This window comes from Carassius gibelio, chromosome B2 (assembly GCF_023724105.1).
Source record: "Carassius gibelio isolate Cgi1373 ecotype wild population from Czech Republic chromosome B2, carGib1.2-hapl.c, whole genome shotgun sequence".
Lineage (NCBI taxonomy): Eukaryota > Metazoa > Chordata > Actinopteri > Cypriniformes > Cyprinidae > Carassius > Carassius gibelio.
Window position 1 is genome coordinate 2,560,052 of NC_068397.1, and position 18,291 is coordinate 2,578,342.

At 39.7% G+C, this 18,291-nt stretch overlaps 1 protein-coding gene across 3 annotated transcripts in view; it reads left to right on the top strand.

Moving 5' to 3' along the window:
* Positions 1–18,291, top strand: part of dsg2l (desmoglein 2 like) — a 35,631-nt gene that overhangs the window by 12,346 nt on the left and 4,994 nt on the right. For all 3 annotated transcript variants that reach the window (XM_052548096.1, XM_052548097.1, XM_052548098.1), the window contains exons 5-12: positions 7,700–7,860; positions 8,436–8,570; positions 8,791–8,976; positions 13,122–13,387; positions 13,475–13,617; positions 14,455–14,676; positions 15,758–15,979; positions 16,144–16,271. In XM_052548096.1, the coding sequence (XP_052404056.1) occupies positions 7,700–7,860; positions 8,436–8,570; positions 8,791–8,976; positions 13,122–13,387; positions 13,475–13,617; positions 14,455–14,676; positions 15,758–15,979; positions 16,144–16,271 (1,463 nt within the window). The remainder of the gene's footprint in view (positions 1–7,699; positions 7,861–8,435; positions 8,571–8,790; positions 8,977–13,121; positions 13,388–13,474; positions 13,618–14,454; positions 14,677–15,757; positions 15,980–16,143; positions 16,272–18,291) is intronic.

Consider the following 18,291-nt stretch of genomic DNA (forward strand, 5'->3'; position numbering starts at 1 on the left):
AACAATCAGTCATTGACTGACAGCATCAAATACATAAAATAAATAAGGGCCCCTTTCTAGTTAACCTGTTGAACCATACACCAACGCAAGTAAAAGTGATTTCGTGAATGGCCCTATGTATTTGGGACTCGGCTTGCGTCTAGGCAGCCGGAGGCGTATATCCCTAGGTTACTGCTCTGTGAACGTCTGCCTGGTTCTTGTGCCTCCTAACTGCCCTTTGCAGATGGACATGTGCAGAGTCCCAAACCCTCTCGCTTTCCTGAAACCAATAGTTGACTGCTGGGACCTCAGAGGGCTCTCCTGACCATGGGAACAGAGGTGGCTGGAAGCCAAGCACACATTGGAATGGTGTTAGGCCTGTGGTGGACTGGCAGAGAGAGTTTTGAGCATATTCAGCCCAGGGAAGATATCGGCTCCTAGTGTGCTGGTGGTCATGGCAGTAGGATCTCAGGAACCGTCCGATCTCCTTTATCTTTCTTTCCGTCTGACCATTTGATTGTGGATGGTAGCCAGATGTTAGGTTTACGGATACCCCTAGGAGACGGAAGAAGGCCTTCCAAACTCTGGAAATAAAAACTGGAAAAAAACTGTAAATAAACTGAGGTCCTCAGTCCGAGATTATGTCTTTGGGTAGCCCATAGTTCTGGAATACCTGATTGAAGTGTAGGAGTTAGAGTTGGGCAGATCTGAAATGAAATCTACTCCAATGTGTGACCAGGGTCGGCGAGGAATAAGCAGTGGAAGAAACTTCCCCTCAGGAAGATGGTGTGGTACGCTGGAGATGGCACAGGTGGAACATCCTTGAACAAAGCGTTTGATTTCTCAGGACATGCCAGGCCACCAATATTGGTTGCGGATGAGCGAGAGGGTTCGTTGGCTGCCGGGATGTCCTAACCCTAAGGAGGAGTGTACAGAGTTCATCAGGGGCATTCGTAGAGCTGATGGGACATAGGTTAGCCCTTCGGGAACTCCCGGTGGAGCAGGTTCAGTAAGAGTTGCTTGGGCAATCTGATCATGTAGAGCCCAATGGATGGGAATGACAATGATGGCTGGAGGGAGTATGGATTCTGGTGGCCGGGTGGCTTGGTCTTGGGCATGAATGCGAGAAAGGGCGTCGGCCCTTTGGTTCTTTGTTCCTGGACGATACGTCACTAAACCGGGTGAAGAATAGTGCCCATCTGGCTTGATGAGGGTTTAGGCGTTTAGCTTCCCGGAGGTACTCTAAGTTACGATGGTCAGTGATAACTTCAAATGGATGATTGGCTCCCTCCAGCCAGTGACGCCATTCCTCCAATGCAAGTTTGATGGCTAGCAGTTCCCGATTGCCAATATCATAATTCTGCTCCGCCGGGGATAACTTCTTGGAGAAGAAGGCGCACGGATGGAGCTTTGGTGGAACACCCTCCCGCTGTGATAACACCTCTCCCACACCTGTCGTAGAGGCATCGACTTCAACAACGAAGGGCAAATCCGGGTTAGGGTGGACCAAAGTGGGAGCTGTAGTGAGGGATAATTTTAACTGGGAGAATGCCTGTGATGCTGCTGGAGACCATGAGAGATGCTTGGGCGTCTTCCGTAGGAGGGAAGTGAGGGGGGCTGCTAAGGTACTAAAGTTATTGATGAAGCGGCGATACAAATTAGCAAAACCCAGGAATCATTGGAGTTCCTTGACAGAAGAAGGAATGGGCCACTGCCAGACAGCTTCCACCTTCTTCAGATCCATTTGTACACCCCTGGCATCAATGATGTAGCCCAAGAATTGAATAGAGGAGCGGTGAAATTCACATTTTTTGAGTTTGAGGTACAGTTGATTTTCCCTCAGTCGTTGGAGAACCTGTGTCATGTGAAGATGATGATCGGCCTTGTTTTTGGAGTATATTAGAATGTCGAAACCGAAGTAGGTAGTCCTGGAACACCTCATTCATGAAGGCCTGGAATACAGAGGGCGAGTTAGCTAGCCCGTATGGCATGACCCGGTATTCATAGTGCCTTGGTGGTGTGATGAAGGCAGTCTTCCATTCATCCCCCCTCCGTATCCGGATGAGGTTGTACGCACTGCGCAGGTCTAACTTGGTGAAGATGGAAGCCCCTCTCAACATCTCGAGTGTTGCTGGTACCAGGGGAAGGGGATATTTGTACAGTATGGTCTGCTTGTTAAGGGCCCGATAATCAATGCATGGTCTTAAGCCTCCGTTTTTCTTGGCTACAAAGAATAAACTGGAAGCGGCAGGGGAGGTAGAAGAGCAGATGTACGACGATGATGATGAAGGTGATCTGCGGACTGGAGGTCGGGAGTCGGGTGAGTCTAACACACATGCGATAAATGAGACCAGACGTCCACACGTTAGGTGTCTGTGAGTGAGGGTAATCTCCAATGATTCAATTGACTTTCCGTGAAAAATCTCACTATTGACATGTGAGCGTTAATCCTCCCGCAAATGCTTTCCTGTAAAGGTGTGCGGGTAGGGTGATGTTGTGGACCTGGGGTCGGATGTGAGACTGATGTCTACGTGGTTAAGTCCCTTCATGTCTGGGAGGAGGTGGTAGTGGAGTAGTCTGAAAGTTCAGATGGTGAAAATGTTGAGAAGATCTATAAATGGGTCTTACACCAACATTGTGAAAATGAGTACCAGAGGACTCTAGAGGAGGCCTGGGTCCTGGGGCAGTCCCCACATGATGGGAGCGAGTTTCAGATACTGATATGCGCCTATCCAAGGCTTCCTGAGCAGCTTGTCAAAAATTTGACCAAGAACCAACAGCAATCTCTGCGAATTGTTCCTACATACCTCCGGCAAGGAGGACTGGGCCAACCAAAATTGCCATTGAGCTTGCACAAGAGTACCTAAGGCTGTTCCACAGTGATTGGCAATAAAACCCATAGTCTGCAAGGTAAATTTACTTAAGTCTGTCACTAACAGGTCAGATTAAGTTTCTCTCAGAGAGGAGTATAGAGCCACAAGCATGTGCGCCAAAGAATTAGAAACATGGTCAAGGCTCGCTGTAGCATTGTATGCTACACTCCTACACTCAACATTCTCAAGAAGCCCATCATCAGGAGATACAATAAGGGCTGCCACACTAGATTCTATAGGTGGCATGCTACCAAGTCCTACTGTGTCTGGTTCTTGCATTACAGCCAGTGTGCAGGCTACGTTTATAATGCAGACACCAATACAGATGTAAAGTCATTGCACTGAGGCATTGTAAATTATGTTCTCTGTGCACAACACAGAAAAATATTCTCAGAACCCACTGTTGTTTGATGGGGGATCTAGATTGATGTGGGCAAGCATAGCTTTTAACATTCCATCCAGGACGGAAGATGACCTACCTGATTTCTCAGACACAGCCTTACTGCCAGAGTGCTAAGATGGATCTGTAGGCAGATTTTCCTCAGCACCCAAAGTAACATCTGGAATGGTTTCAAAAAGTGAGTAAGTGGCAGCCACTGACATCACATCAAAATCCTGTCCTGTATGCATCATTGGTGAGGGTGTCATAAATAACTCAGGCTGAACTTTCTCTTGTACATCTGTATCAGGCTGAGCTTTAGCCAGAAATGGCAATAACAACTCTACGGCAGAAGAAAATCCAATCAACTTTGCGTGCTAATCTGAAGATTTAGAAGATTTAGAAGATTTCTTAGCCCTCTTTCCACTTTGAGATGCTTGGTGATATTGGATGAAAGTAAAAACTATCCAAAGCAGATTCTAGATTTTAGCATTCCTGGCACGGGTTAGTCAGTGCCTCCCTTAGATGATTAATACCTAGACAAGCAGGAGATTGGCGATGTCCATCCATGATATCCATGACATTGAGGCATGTAGAACATTGAAGTGTATATATGGTAAATCAATACTCCCCCAAAAGGTTGATAAATCCACGCCTTAATGATTCACGCCGGGATCATAAGCGAATACAATCTCAGCCGAGGCAGCCAGGTCTTTCGAGTGTATATTGTCACAGAGGCATTCAAATTTGCCAGGATCCATTCAGCAGATTGAAGTCTCTTGTGTGATGAAATCCCTATCTCACGATTGCTGTGTGCCGCGAGATGGAAGTCCAACAATCATATACTCAACAAGCGAGAATGAGAAAGAGGTTGAGGTCACGTGCTAAGGGGTAAATATATTTCAAGGCATGTCACGAGTCACAAGGTGAAAACTTTGTCATTCGATTCTCAGTCAAGCATGAGCACAGGGAGATTTTTCCCTAGTGCCTTCAGCACTGTCTCTGGTGGTCTGGAGTGAAAGGAAATAGAACTGGTTTCAATTATAAAATCAAAATCCCACCATTACTGAAGCCAACCGTATTTTTATATTCTTACACAAACATTTTCTGTGCCAATGCATACATACTGTACAAACATACATATATCTCTTTAAAACTATTCACAGTGATTTGATAATATTCAGGCCAGGTGATTTGTCTGATCAGGGCAGATGATGAAATTCATCTTGGTGCTCCAGCTGTCATGATCATGACAAAATCAATCTCTTTTTTGTATGTTTTTGGCTTTGTGCAAATAGGTTCTATTAGGTAATTCTTTTTAGTTTTCCACACCCTATTCTTTTATCCTGATGAAATCTTTGCCATGCTTTTTGTACACAGTCATAACCATAAAGACTGTTGTTCTTAAAACACTTAACAACTGGACTGTGCATAGCCCAATGTGTGTATGAATGATTACTGAATTATTGGCTCATTTGACTCATTATCAACCACAGACTCATTCAATAATGAAACCCAGAGTGTTGCTCATTGATGCACAACAGTTCTGCTGTGGCTATTTTCGTTTGCAAAATTGAGCTAAACCAGACAATAATGTGTTTAAAAAGTTAAACTTTGGTGCGAGGACCCTTTTGGAATGGGTCAGTTTCTTCTTCTTCTTCTCCAAAATGAATCGGATTTTTTAGGCCTTAAAACTCGAAAACTCCTGAAACTTTGCACGCATACCAGAAGTGGTGAACATTTACATCTGATATGGGTTTTAGAAGTGGGTGTGGTAAAATGGCTCAGTAGTGCCACCTATAACATTTCAACGAAGTACCTGTGTTTTGTGCGAAACACAGGTACAGGTAAATGTGCGAAATTCGGTAGACACATTTAACACACCAGTTCCTACAAAGAGCTCCCCAGCTACGAAGTCCGAAACCCAACAGGAAGTCTGTCATTTTGAATTTTCTCTGTAAGTTTTTTGCCATTTCAGGTGTTGTATTTAAATGAACTCCTCCTAGAGATTTAAACAGATGAACACCAGATTTGATCAGTGTTAACTAAAGCCTTTGGGATGTTAAAAAAATCTTCAGTTTTCGTCAAAGGGAGTATACGTGGTGGCCAGACAAACTTTGATGTTTCATCATGAAATAGGAAGTTTTTATAACTCAGGCAAGCATTGTCCGATCAGCCGTTTGATTAAGAGTTCGGTTCAGAACACATTCCCATGCGCATATTTAGTAACAGTCATAAAGCCACTTGCTGGCAACAGGAAATGACTTGTTTTACACTAAATTAAACATGCAATCTGCATTAGACTTCTCATGTTTGGTTAGAGTCATGGTCTGAAAGCATCTAAAGGCCAATATACAGTTATAATCATAGCATCACCTGTTGGCAATAGGATATGTCACGTTTTACACTAACTGAAACATGCCATGTTTAATCTGCACCAAACTTCAAATGTTTGATAAAAGTTTTGGCCTGAAGACATCTACATGCCAATATTCAGTAATAGTCATAGCGCCACCAGCTGGCAGCAGGAAGTTTGGCTCATATAAATGACTTTGACATTTTCCTCCTATATTTACTCCTTTAAAGTTTCACTGTTTTCCCAAAGGCACCAGGTGGCCTTTCAATGCTGCTTGCAGCTTTTTTTTATCTCTTTATTTTTTAATCACACCACATTTACATGTTAAATCAACAGACATATTATTTATATATTTGAAACATTTGAATAGTTGATGTCGCTAGTCTGTCTGTCCACCACTTCACTGTGCCATTTCATATCACTGTCCCTCTTCTCCTCCCCCAAACACTTTTAAAAAGTCTGGAGCCGAGGCTGATAACAGCACGACTCTGAGAGCTGAGTGCTGGAGAGAGCATGTCATACTCATGACTGATAACAAATGCAAGAAACACTCAGCTGAAAAAATAACAAAATCCAGTGCAAAACTGTCATTGAACGTTCATGAACTGTGGTATGAGACTCTCTGGCTTTTTGTGTTCTTTAATGCAAAACTGAAAAAAAAAAAAAAACGGTTCAATCTTTTGGTTTAATGATGATTTTGAATGCAACACTTAGGAAATTTTACTCAGAACTGGATATACTCGACACTGCCTTGATCTTACTGATGCATGGCCATACTGTTTGTTGAGTAATGACAGAGAACAGATGTGTCACTTACTTCAGGTACACAAATCGATTGCTAGGAAAAGTTGAATGTGTTCGGCCTCATCTCTGGAAAAAAAATGAAGATATCACTGAGGCACATACATAGTGTTTATAACAGTAAATCATGTCAAGAATGGCTTAAACGGGACTTTAAAAACTGCCAGGCTGTTAGTGAGGCCGAAGACTTTGACCCCATAGTCAAACTCAAAGGTCAGTAGAGTTGTATTTAAGGTAGTTTATTTTACCCACAACAACCAATGCATGGTCTTAGACCACTGTCTTTAATTGCACACAATGGCAAACCCAGATTCAGCAAGAGAATTGGTACTTTTTTTAATAATTTACATGAATTCTCACAAACAACAATTATATGTGTAAGCAGGGCTGTGTGACAGCTATTGGGAAAGAAGAATAAATCTTATATTCAATGAGCACAGATTATGTGTTGCTTTTTAAATGATTAATATAGGCCTCATTGATCTGAGCTTATGCGCAGATTTTGTCAGTGTTCACTTAAATCAGTGATCCCCAAATCTGGCTCGCGAGATCCAGTTTCCTGCAGAGTTTAGCCCCCGACTCTAATTAAACACACCTGCCTGTGATTTTCTAATGATCCTGAAGACACTGAATAGCAAACTCATGCGTGTTTGATTAGGGTTAGAGCTAAACTTCGCAGGAAAGTGGATCTCGCGAGCCAGATTTGAGGATCACTGACTTAAATGATAAAAACACTTCTGCTAAAGCAAACATGCCATTTTAGCTTGCTTTGACAAGCCGTTGAGTTTTGTTATCATGACTTATACTCGAACGCTCCACATCACAATTTCAATGCTGTTCCAAATGAACAAGAAAAGCAAGATTAATGCAGACAAGAAAAGCACAAACTGTTTATGTTTTGCAAATGTCAAAATGTAGTTTACAAATCAAGTGTTTAAGAGGTCATACAGTACTGTGAAAGGATAATCTGCCTGTAAACATAATTTGTGTGAATAGGAATACACGTTTTGTCAGCGTCTTTAGGTGATTTTGAAGTTTTGCAAAAATTTAGGCAGTGGCAAGTTTTTCAAATAATATTGGTTTGTTCATTAAAGGTTCACATATTCACTCAATAAGCAGCAAATCAGGAGTTTATTCAGGGAAAACTCTTAATGAGTATGTGTTCCCTAAAGAGTTACCAGGAAAACAAACAAACTACATTTGCCAATATATAGACAAAATCAGCTCTACAGGTTGTTTGAACAATACTGAATACAGTTAAACGTTTCTCAAAGTTTATTTGTATTATGTCTACCGCATGTAATTTTTCAGGTCATTTTGTAATGACGGTCACCGCAACAGACGCAGATCAAGAAGGAACTCTGCATACAAAAATCGCCTACAGCATTATGAAACAGGATCCTGAGAACATGTTCTTCATCAATCGAGAAACTGGTGGGATACACGTCCAGCACAACATGCTCGACAGAGAGGTATGCGGTTGCTAATATTTAAAATATTACTGCATTTCCAGACAGTAATTGATTTAGCTTAAATCACTGCATAGACAGAATAATTTCTAACTTTGTTTTGTAGTTTCTGACTTTTTTTTTTTTAAATCAAACTTATTTTTGATTAAAGATTGAAAACGTCAGATTTCCTGATATTCTAAATAGTAGTTTCTTCTATGTTTATGGATCATTTTGCCACAGACTTGACTTCATTCATGCATTGCTGCACTGCATTCATTTATTTTTCCATCAGGAAACAGAAATTACGTTTTAAGTGTTTATAAGATCACACTTTATTTTAAAGTGCAACTCTCATTATTAACTAGGACTTATCTCAACAAACCCCTAATCTGCTACTTATAAATAGTTATTTAGGTAGTTGTTAAGTTTAGGTATGGCATATGATTCATGCAGAATAATACATTAATATGTGCTATATAAGTACTAATAAACAGCCAATATGCTAGTATGCATGCTAGTTAACAGTGTTACCAATGCGATTTGTATTGCATGTTTACTTCCACATGTGACTGATGTTTGTGCTGTTCTCTTTACAGAAACAAGAAAGATACACATTGATTATTAAAGGGACCGATATGGATGGAAGTCCGAGTGGAAAAACAGGAACAGGAACTGCTATCATTAATATTCTGGACGTCAATGACAACATTCCCACTTTGGAGAAAAACTTGGTAAGATTTTGTCCTTTGAGCATTACCAAACCAATATGTACCAAGTGAATTTTACACATCTTTAGTTAATTATTTGTTGGGAAAATGTTAATGCACATACTTATTAATTATACATTTAATTGATAGGAAATGTTTTGTAATATCAGAAAATAATTAGTTAGGTTAGCTGATCATGAAAGTGTAAATATATATATATGTGAAATACATTTTTGGTTTTCAGTATGAGTGCCGTGTGGAGGAAAACACTAGAAATGTGGAAGTGATGAGGTTTCAAGCAATCGATGCAGATCTGATGTACACTGAAAACTGGCTGGCCATCTTCACAATCGTGTCAGGAAACGAAGCTGGTTATTTCTCCATAATCACAGACAACAAGACCAACGAAGGCATCCTGATTCTTCATAAGGTAGACCGATCAGTCTGTCATTTTTCTGTTATGCGTTTACAAACACTGCTTTGTTTTTCTTTGCACACCAGCTGTCAAGATGAATATAGTTTTTTAATATAGTCGTTCAACAGCATCTCTGCAAAACCTGCATTACATTCTGACAGATTAAACAAACAATCTGCACTGAGATGTGCTGTGTGTTCATAGCAGAAAGCTGATTTTTGATTTACACATGCAATATACACAGTAAAGTATACCTTACCTAGCAAGGTAAGTGAGAGTCACGGACACAGACGAGGCATTGAATTGCCAGACAAATCCCCAGGGGGTGATTTATTGAACAAATTGAGTCAATACTGTGAACGGTGCTCTGGAATGGTCATGCTCAGTTGCCAGGCTTCGTACAGGGTAGTCTGTATTCATGTGAAATGAAGCGTCGATCCTCAGTCGCCGGAGGTTGTAAGCTGAGGGAGAGAACAACATGAGTTCTGGAGAACTAGCTCACCCTTTCCTTCTCTTTCTCTGTTTATATTGCCTCCTGCTGATGCAGTGCAGGGGAAAATGATCAGCAGGTGTTCCCCGTTGAGTGTTCTGGGAGCGGTGTATCATTGGTCACACTGACTCTGCCTTGGCTGGCTGTTAGGTCCAGGGTAGAAATAAAGCGTGCCCTACCTCGTTGCTCTAGCAGTTCATCCACTCGGAGCATGGGGTATCTGTCGAAGCTTGAGATCTCAGAAGTCTTTACAGAAGAGGAGAGTGCTGTTTGGTTTGGGGACCATAATGATAGGGCTGGACCACGGGCTATGTGATGGTTCGATTAGCATTGTTTAAACTTCCTCCTCGATAGCCTGCCGGTGAGCCTCATGTACCCGTTAGGGACATTGCCAGATGATGAGGTCGGGCCTGGTGATATTGGATCACACTGGTCCATCCCAGGAGCTCTCTAAACACATCCACAAACTGACTGACCAGGGTGCTTAGCTTCATCTTCTGTTCACTAACAACTGGTCCCCCATGTCCACGACCGGAGGTTCAACTCTAGCGAGGACTGCCATTTGTTCTGGTGGAGCAGGCTATCTGTTCAGGAGATTTATATGGTATAGCTGCTGCTCCTGCCGTTGACTCAGCTAGCAAACCCGATAGGTGACTGGCCTCACCTTCTCTGTAATGGTATATGGCCCTTGCCAAGATGCCAGGAACTTAGATGTGGCTGTAGGTACCTGAACAAGCACTCGCTCACCTGGTTGAAATTCCTGGGCTTGGGCAGGTCGGTCGTATATCCATTGCTGGGTGCGTGGGACTCCACCAGATGTTCCTTTACGAGAGACATGACCCTCTTGATTCGCTCCCTCATCTCCCGTACATGCTCAGTCACAGTTCTGTGTGGGATGGGCTGCTGTTCGCAGGCTTCTCTGGCCACATCCAACAATCCCCGGGGTTACCTACCAGGTACATTCCAGTGCAGCCGAAGGGCACCTCAATGATGGGTAGTGGGACCTGCCCAACCTGCCAGCGGACCTCCCCTCAGCGTCCTACCCCCAGCCCGTTGATATCACTACCCATCATTGAGGTGCCCTTCGTCCACATTGGAATGGACCTGGTAGGTAACCCCAGGGATTGTTACCCATCTACCCATCATTGGGCAGGTCTGGCAATGATGGGTAGTGGTATCAACGGGCTGGGGGGAGGACACTGAGGAGTGGTCCGCTGGCAGGTTGGGCAAGTCTGGCAGTACTGCTTGACCTCGGTGTCCATACTGGGCCAGTGAAACAGATCCCGTATTCTTTGGATACTATTTTTCATGCTTAGGTGTCCTGCCATTGGAGAAGAGTGGGCCAGTTTGGCGACTATCTCTACCTTGGTCCGATGAACTACTAGAAACAATTTTCCTCCCCCCACCACTGTGCGAAGCAGTAGAGCAGACCCTTCTTGACCACGAATTACGGGAGGGGTCCTGCACCAGGTGGCCAACAGTGCAGACTGAGCTTCTCCCGTTGTCCAGAAAATACAGAAGTGATCAGATAGTGCTCCATCCTTAATAACATTGGATGAACAGTTTATACCCCTACTGATGATTAAATCTATGTCCACGTTTGTGTGTGGGTCCATGCACATGCTGAATCAGGTCAAAAGTGTTTACAACAATTAAAAAAAAATGTAGTTTTGTTTTCTGCATTATCTATGTAAAAATATTAAAATTCCCCTGCAATAGCAAAACAGTCAAACTCTTAGGAAATCATAAAATAGCTAACTTGATGGCATTGAATTTTGTCTCATCACCAATATTAGTTTGAGACATAACAGGCCGCAGATTTTGACGAGTCAGCCGTACGGCTCGGAAAGGCCTCAGACTTTCTATCACATGATAAAACAGAAATAGAGAAAACTACGGCACAATGGGTTCCTGCTTGTTCTGTAAACATTTGTGAATGTTAGATTAATAGATCATATCTGCATTGTTAGCTCTTTTAGCACTGCCTTTTCCTCAGTGGCAGTTTCTCAGCTTGTGCAAGATTTGAAATATGCTCATGGGCTAAATAGTCCACAGGCAAATGTTTAATCACTACAATCTGTGCAAGCTGAGGACACTGGTCTTGTTTCAACAGAAAAGAAATCTGCTTCATAGAAGCTTGTGGAGGAACCTGCTGTGGTTCTCCATGCATATTGTGGACATTGTTAACTTGGTTTTGCTCTACTGATCTGGGATATCTAATGCTTCTGTGCTGGCTGCTCTGGAATTTAGCACCGTCCTTATCACAGCTGTGTACCAGGCACTGAAAGAATTCGGTGTCTATCCAAGCAAACGCCGCACTGAGGCTACACTTAATATTTTCTCAGTTTAGTTGTTGCTGTTTTGAGGAAACAGCATCATTCTCAGAGAAGTCAAATATAATGACTGCAATAAGTGCAAGTTTTCACTGACATTTTCAAAGTCTGTTGTACCCACGTTTTACAAACAACAATACCTACAAAAATAACATACTTAAACCTCATGATGCATTCAAAATCATTAATGATGTATTCATTCATTAACGTTCCTTTTTTCTGCATTCCGGGTCCGATTGGACCCAGAGAATAATTATTTTATAAAACAGTAACAACTTAATATTTTTTAACTGCTACAATATTGTATCTGATCAGCAACTTCTCATTTGTGAGTGAATGTGAATTTTTTTTTAATATATTGCAAATACACCAACCCAAAATATATAAATAAAAAAATTAGTAGATAGATACTGATGAGAAATTTTTTGTTTATATATATATAAAAATTTTATAAAATTTATAGGAACATATAATGTGAAAATTACCAGTATTAACCCCATTGGAATGAATGGATTTTAATTAAATTATTTTGAATTTATAACTCACGACTGCTCAAAAAACAGTCATATATATGAATCCTATATATTTATTTCTAACAAAAAAAAAACATCAATATAAACATTTTCCAATTAAATAAAGTGTTGCAATAAACTTCCACTTTCAGATGATTAAAGTTTTAAAGTGTTTAGTTTTTCAAGCTGCAATGGTTTGTCAGTAGACGTACATGTTCATGTTCATCAACAAAATTCATAGGCGTGTAAATTCCTGGGGTGTGATTTACTGCCCCCAACAACAATAACTGCAAGCCTTTCAAATGCTAAATAGTTTAAGACATGCTTTTGTGGGGCATTATATAATGGTGCAAATACTAGTAATACACAAGTACACAAACGTTAGTTAATTCGCTTTGTGTGAATCATTTGAATTCTCTCCTCCATACATTTAGCATCTGAAAGTGAAACTTCTACAAATGCAGTTCAGGTGCAAAAATAACGTCCACGTCTTTTCAGTAAATCCCACAAACAGTACCAATTTAACACCAAGCGATGGTTTGCGCTGGCACAAGCTTTTACTAAATCTGGCCCTAAACCTGTTGCATTTTTTACAATTATTAAATCACAGTTAACTGATCTCAGAAACTGTAATCACAATCGTGGTTCAGAGTTTTATTATTTCAGAAGCGAACATGTTACCCAATCAATGCAGTGGGCTTTTCATTTGAGGATTAAAAGAAACACGCCTTTGTTCAAAACATTAAAAAAAAGTTTAGGAAAATCTGCTACATTCCTGCACCCCGCCCCCATTTCCTGCTTTTCATCTTTTGTTTGCTTTTACAGGAGCTGGACTATGAAGAGCTGAAGGAAATCAAGCTGCAGGTGTCTGTTGCTAACAAGGCACAGTATCACTCTTCAGTAGTCATAACAGAGAGCAAGACGTACACCATCCACGTCAGTGTGGTCAACCAGCCTGAGGGCCCTCGCTTCAAACCCACCGTCAAAGTCATCACCATCTCGGAAGAAAGCACCACCACTATTTTACACAAAATCATTACCAATTACGCAGCAATAGACAGCGACACGCTCCTAATTGCTACTAACGTGAGGTGAGACTACAGGAATTCTACAAACATGCTCAAGGATGTGGTTTTCTTCAGATAATGAAATAAAACAACTCATTTCTTTCATTTTAGGTATGCAAAAGGAAAAGATGTTGACAACTGGCTGATTATAGATGAGAGGACGGCTGATATAAGACTCAATAAAATACCAGATTATGAGTCCAGGTTTCTGATCAATGGCACATATTACGCTGAGATAATCTGCATCACTAATGGTAAGTGAGCCAGTGGTGATATTCAGTGCTGGTAGTAACTGAGTACATATAATCTGGTTTATGTAATCAGATTCCAAAAATTACACTAATTAAGTACTTGTGTAATTAGAGTATATATTATATACAACAAAAGCTGTCTTAAGTCTCTGGGGTATATTTGTAGCAATAGCCAACAATACAGTGTATGGGTGAAAATTACACATTTTTATTTCGTGCCAAAAGTCATAAGGATATTAAGTAAAGATCATGTTCCATGAAGATATTTAGTAAATTTCTTACCGTAAATATATCAAAACTAAATGTTTGATTAGTAATATGCATTACTAAGAATTTCATTTGAACAATTTTAAAGATGATTTTCTCAATGATTGTTTTGCTCCCTCAGATTCCAGATTTTCAAATAGTTGTATCTGAGACAAATATTGTCCAATCATAACAAATGATGCATCAATGGAAAGCTGGTTTATTCAGATTTTAGATGACATATAAATCTAATTTTCCAAAAAATAAAATTGCCCTTATGACTGTTTTTCTGGTCATGGGTCACATATTTTATTTATATATATTTATATCAGTTTTGTTGTTATTTTTTTATAAATATGGTACACAATAAGCACATTCAAGTCTCTGTGATAAATTAGTTATCAAAAGTAATATAAAAGTAGTTAGACTACTAAATCAGATTATGTTACTAACTACAGTTTTTCTACCCAGCATTGATCATTTGTATGTAAAACAGTTAGAATTGGCAATGGATATTATTAAAAGCACTTATTAAAAAAAAAGCAAAAGAGTTTTAAAAATGTATGGTTTCATGTGCTGCAATTTCTGTTACAGATGTCCCAGCAAAAACTGCAACAGGAACCATTGCCATTCAAGTAAAAGACTTTAATGACCACTGTCCCGTGCTGATCCGTCAGTCTCAAACGCTGTGCTTTGAGGATCACGTGATTTATGTCACAGCTGTGGACAGAGACCAGTTCCCCAATGGAGCACCCTTTGGTTTCAAAGTGGACACCACAAGCACAAAGGAGTCCTGGAGCATCGAGCCTCTCAATGGTAATTAATGGTGGCCACATCGTATTCACTTGTGGAACGTCATAGACTGTTAAAGCCGAGATATATGAACTCATGGGGATGTTATTATATGTCATGTCCATGGGATATTAGAGAATAACTGAGAAATGCAGACTTGAAATAAACATAACTGGAATTCATCCTTGGCTCATGTATGGGATATGTTTTGTCCCGTATTTGAAGCTCAAGGATCCATAAAAATATGCTAGAGATTTGAGCTTGTAAACCGAGATGCAGCACGTCATAATCCCTTCATGAGAATGATCCTGTAGATACCGATGCATGAAGGAAGGGTCACGTAAGAGTTGCATTTAGATGCAATAAAAAAGCATCAGTAAGTAACTACTGTAAAGCCAGTCGAACTCAGACATAAGAGGAAAAGGGATTCAAATGCAGATTAAACACTTATTTAACAATAATAATAATAATAACCGCGATTTTTGGAGATATCGACCTCAAAGGTTTATTTTTTTACTTGTTTGGGAAAATATATGTTTTCATATAAAGGTTAAAAATAGTATTTTCATGCATTTTTTATAGCATGTTAACTTCAGAAGCATGTTAAAGACTAGTGAATAAGTAACTGGATTCAGCATCCAGTCCCATCGATGGAGGCATCCAGGGTGCATAAGAATACCATTCTAATGCATTTTGCTATAACATACTCATATATTAATGCTTTACTATATATTTATACCTCTCATTTCATTTTCTTTTACCAACCTCTGGTCTAATCAATTGGAGCAGTTGAGACACAGATATTGGAAGATTACTTACCAGCCTGAGTTTACTTTTTCATGATGTTTTATTGAAAGTGAAATACAGTAATCTTTGAGCACAAGAATGCACAGTTTTAGACATTATCACAGGCTCTGGTAATTATCACATTACCTCATCTCACAAATAGGGCCTAAGAAGGTAACATTAATATAAGTTACTACAGCAGGTTGATTCACCTTGACATTTTTTACAATTTAGAAAAAAATGTTAGATTTGATTTTAATATTGGATTTATGTAATGTCATTCATCATGTGCCAATCTTCTTTAAAATCATATTTTCAGACACTACAGCGATATTCAGGTCTCAGAAGACACTGTGGCCTGGCATGTACCATGTGTTTGTGGACGTGTGGGACCAGCAGGGGAACATCTGTGCTGGTCAGGAGCTTCAGATCGACGTCTGCAAGTGTAACGCAGCTAAAGTTTGCCTGCCCAAAAAGATCGTCTCCACGTTTACAGCGTCTGGTGTTCTTCTGATGCTGCTGGGACTGCTGCTGCTCCTGTGTGAGTGCAAACACCCAAGCTCTCTTTCTTTCTACATATTACAAGTAACACATGTTAGTGTATTAGATTTTTTTGTGAGCTGCTGTTGCATGGCTCTATATGAATGTGTTGTGTGCGGTTGTGGAAGAATGAAGACTGATGACTGATGTTGACTGTGTTTGCAGTGGTGCCACTTCTGCTGCTCTTCTGTCTTTGTGGAGGCGCAGGAGCTGCTGGAGATTTCAAGACCATGCCGTTTGATACTAGAGAGCATCTTATCACATATAACACTGAAGGACAGGGGGATGACCAGGTATGTGACTAGGGATGCACCAATACCACTTTTCCCAGTACTCGCCCGATACCGATTACCGATATTTTTGGTACTTGTCGATACAGAGTACCGATACCAATATTTTCATTGCATTTGTAAATTTTTCAAATATTGGATACAGAAACCAAAAGAGTATGTATAATCTTAGCTGGTTAACTTAATTTATTATATAGACAGTCAAACCAAAATTTATTCAGACACCTTCAACATTTTACATTATCACAGTTTCTCTATAGTTTAGAAGATGGTAATAAAATGACAAGAACTTGTAGTTAAACTGTGTCAGAACAAATTAATCTTGATAATGTTAGATAACTTTGATAGAATGGTATGTAATGGATTACTATTATCCAAAAAATATTCATACAGCACACTACACAGCTATCAATACTTAGTCGGAAAACTCTTAGCCTTAATGACTGTCTGTAGTCTCCTGAGCATCCTTCATACATACTTGAACTTTTTCTGAACTTTTTTCCCCAGACTTGATCTGAAAAACTTTTGGTCCTAAATTTGTATCATTTTTACTGGTAGACCACTGCCTCTCTCTCCCTCCATACAAGGCAGAATTTGAACAGAGACGGATTTGGGAAGTTCAGAATCAGATATTGTATGACATGTCACATCTTCCAGAGGCCTTTTCTTTCTTCTTTCAGCATTGCCTGTTGTGTGCTTTTAGTGTTTTTGTAGAGCAACAGTCTAAAAGCTAATGTTTAGAGACTAAAGTGTCTCAACTTTTGAATTTATAATAGCTGGTCAATATGAAGTGTGGTGGATAACTAGAACGTGTACATTACGCTGTGTACCAAATTTTGTGATAATCGGACACGTTAGCACTAATTTAAAGTTTGAAAGTTCTTTTGAACTGTACAGGGAAGAATATAAATTAATTTTTCCTCTGAATATTTCAGTTCCCCCAAATCTAATTTTTGGTATTTTGGTGTGCGTCATCTAGGAATGCCTACAACAATACATTTCTATGAAATTTGGATGAATTTAACACTTTATAAGAAGATTTTTGGTTTGTTTGTCTTCGGATGTGGCCCATAATGACTAATTCGCCTGTATCTTGTCACTACAACATCAAAACAACACAAGCAACATATCAAATATCTCCAATGTTACTGAACATTTCTAAACTTTTTACCTGTTGTTTTATATTGAACAGAATCAACAGCATTTGTGTTCTAAACTCTAAACTTGGACTCTGTTAATTGCGGTTGTTTATTATTTATTCTAGTCATTTATTATTTATCATATTTTGTTTACACTTCTTGTGCATGTTTGTGTTAGACGAATAGAGAGTGAAGCAGAAAAACTCTACTGTCAAGATCAAAAACTGCTACATCTGTTATTACACACGTGCCTATAGGCTATTTATTTATTTATGGGACAAAGACGAAAATGGGTTTTCAAGTATCAAAACAATTCAAGTTTAATGCTGCTTTATTATTATTATAATTTTTTTCCATATCCGTATTTTTTTTCCATTACCAATCTTTTCACTGTCCTTCAAACCACATTTACCCATACCGACAGTTCCAGCGAGTCTCAGATACTAAATAAGGTTTGGGCAAACCCTAAAGATTTGACACTAGGCATTTAATAAATTTAAAAAAACGGTTGTGAAAAGTCGCTTAATCTAGCTACAAAGTTGATACGTTGGCAACACTCTTTAAAATTATACAAATAGTCTTTATTTAAAAATTAAAAGCAAATTTCTGTAAGTATTTTTCAGCTGAAATCTGTTGAGGTTCAAGGGAAATTAACCAAATGTCTATGTTCAGAGACTTCAATCAAAACAAAAATTTCTTTGGGTGATCTAAATCTATTGAGGGATAAAAAATGTGCTCAAGAAACGAGAGTTTGCTTTGGTTACCTCCTCCATAGATGATCTTTTGATGTGCAGATTTTCTTCCATTTTGGTGGCTTTAAGTAAGGATTGTTACCAGATGCTGTTCTGGAAGGAATAAACAAAAATATCATTAATGCGGTTTTT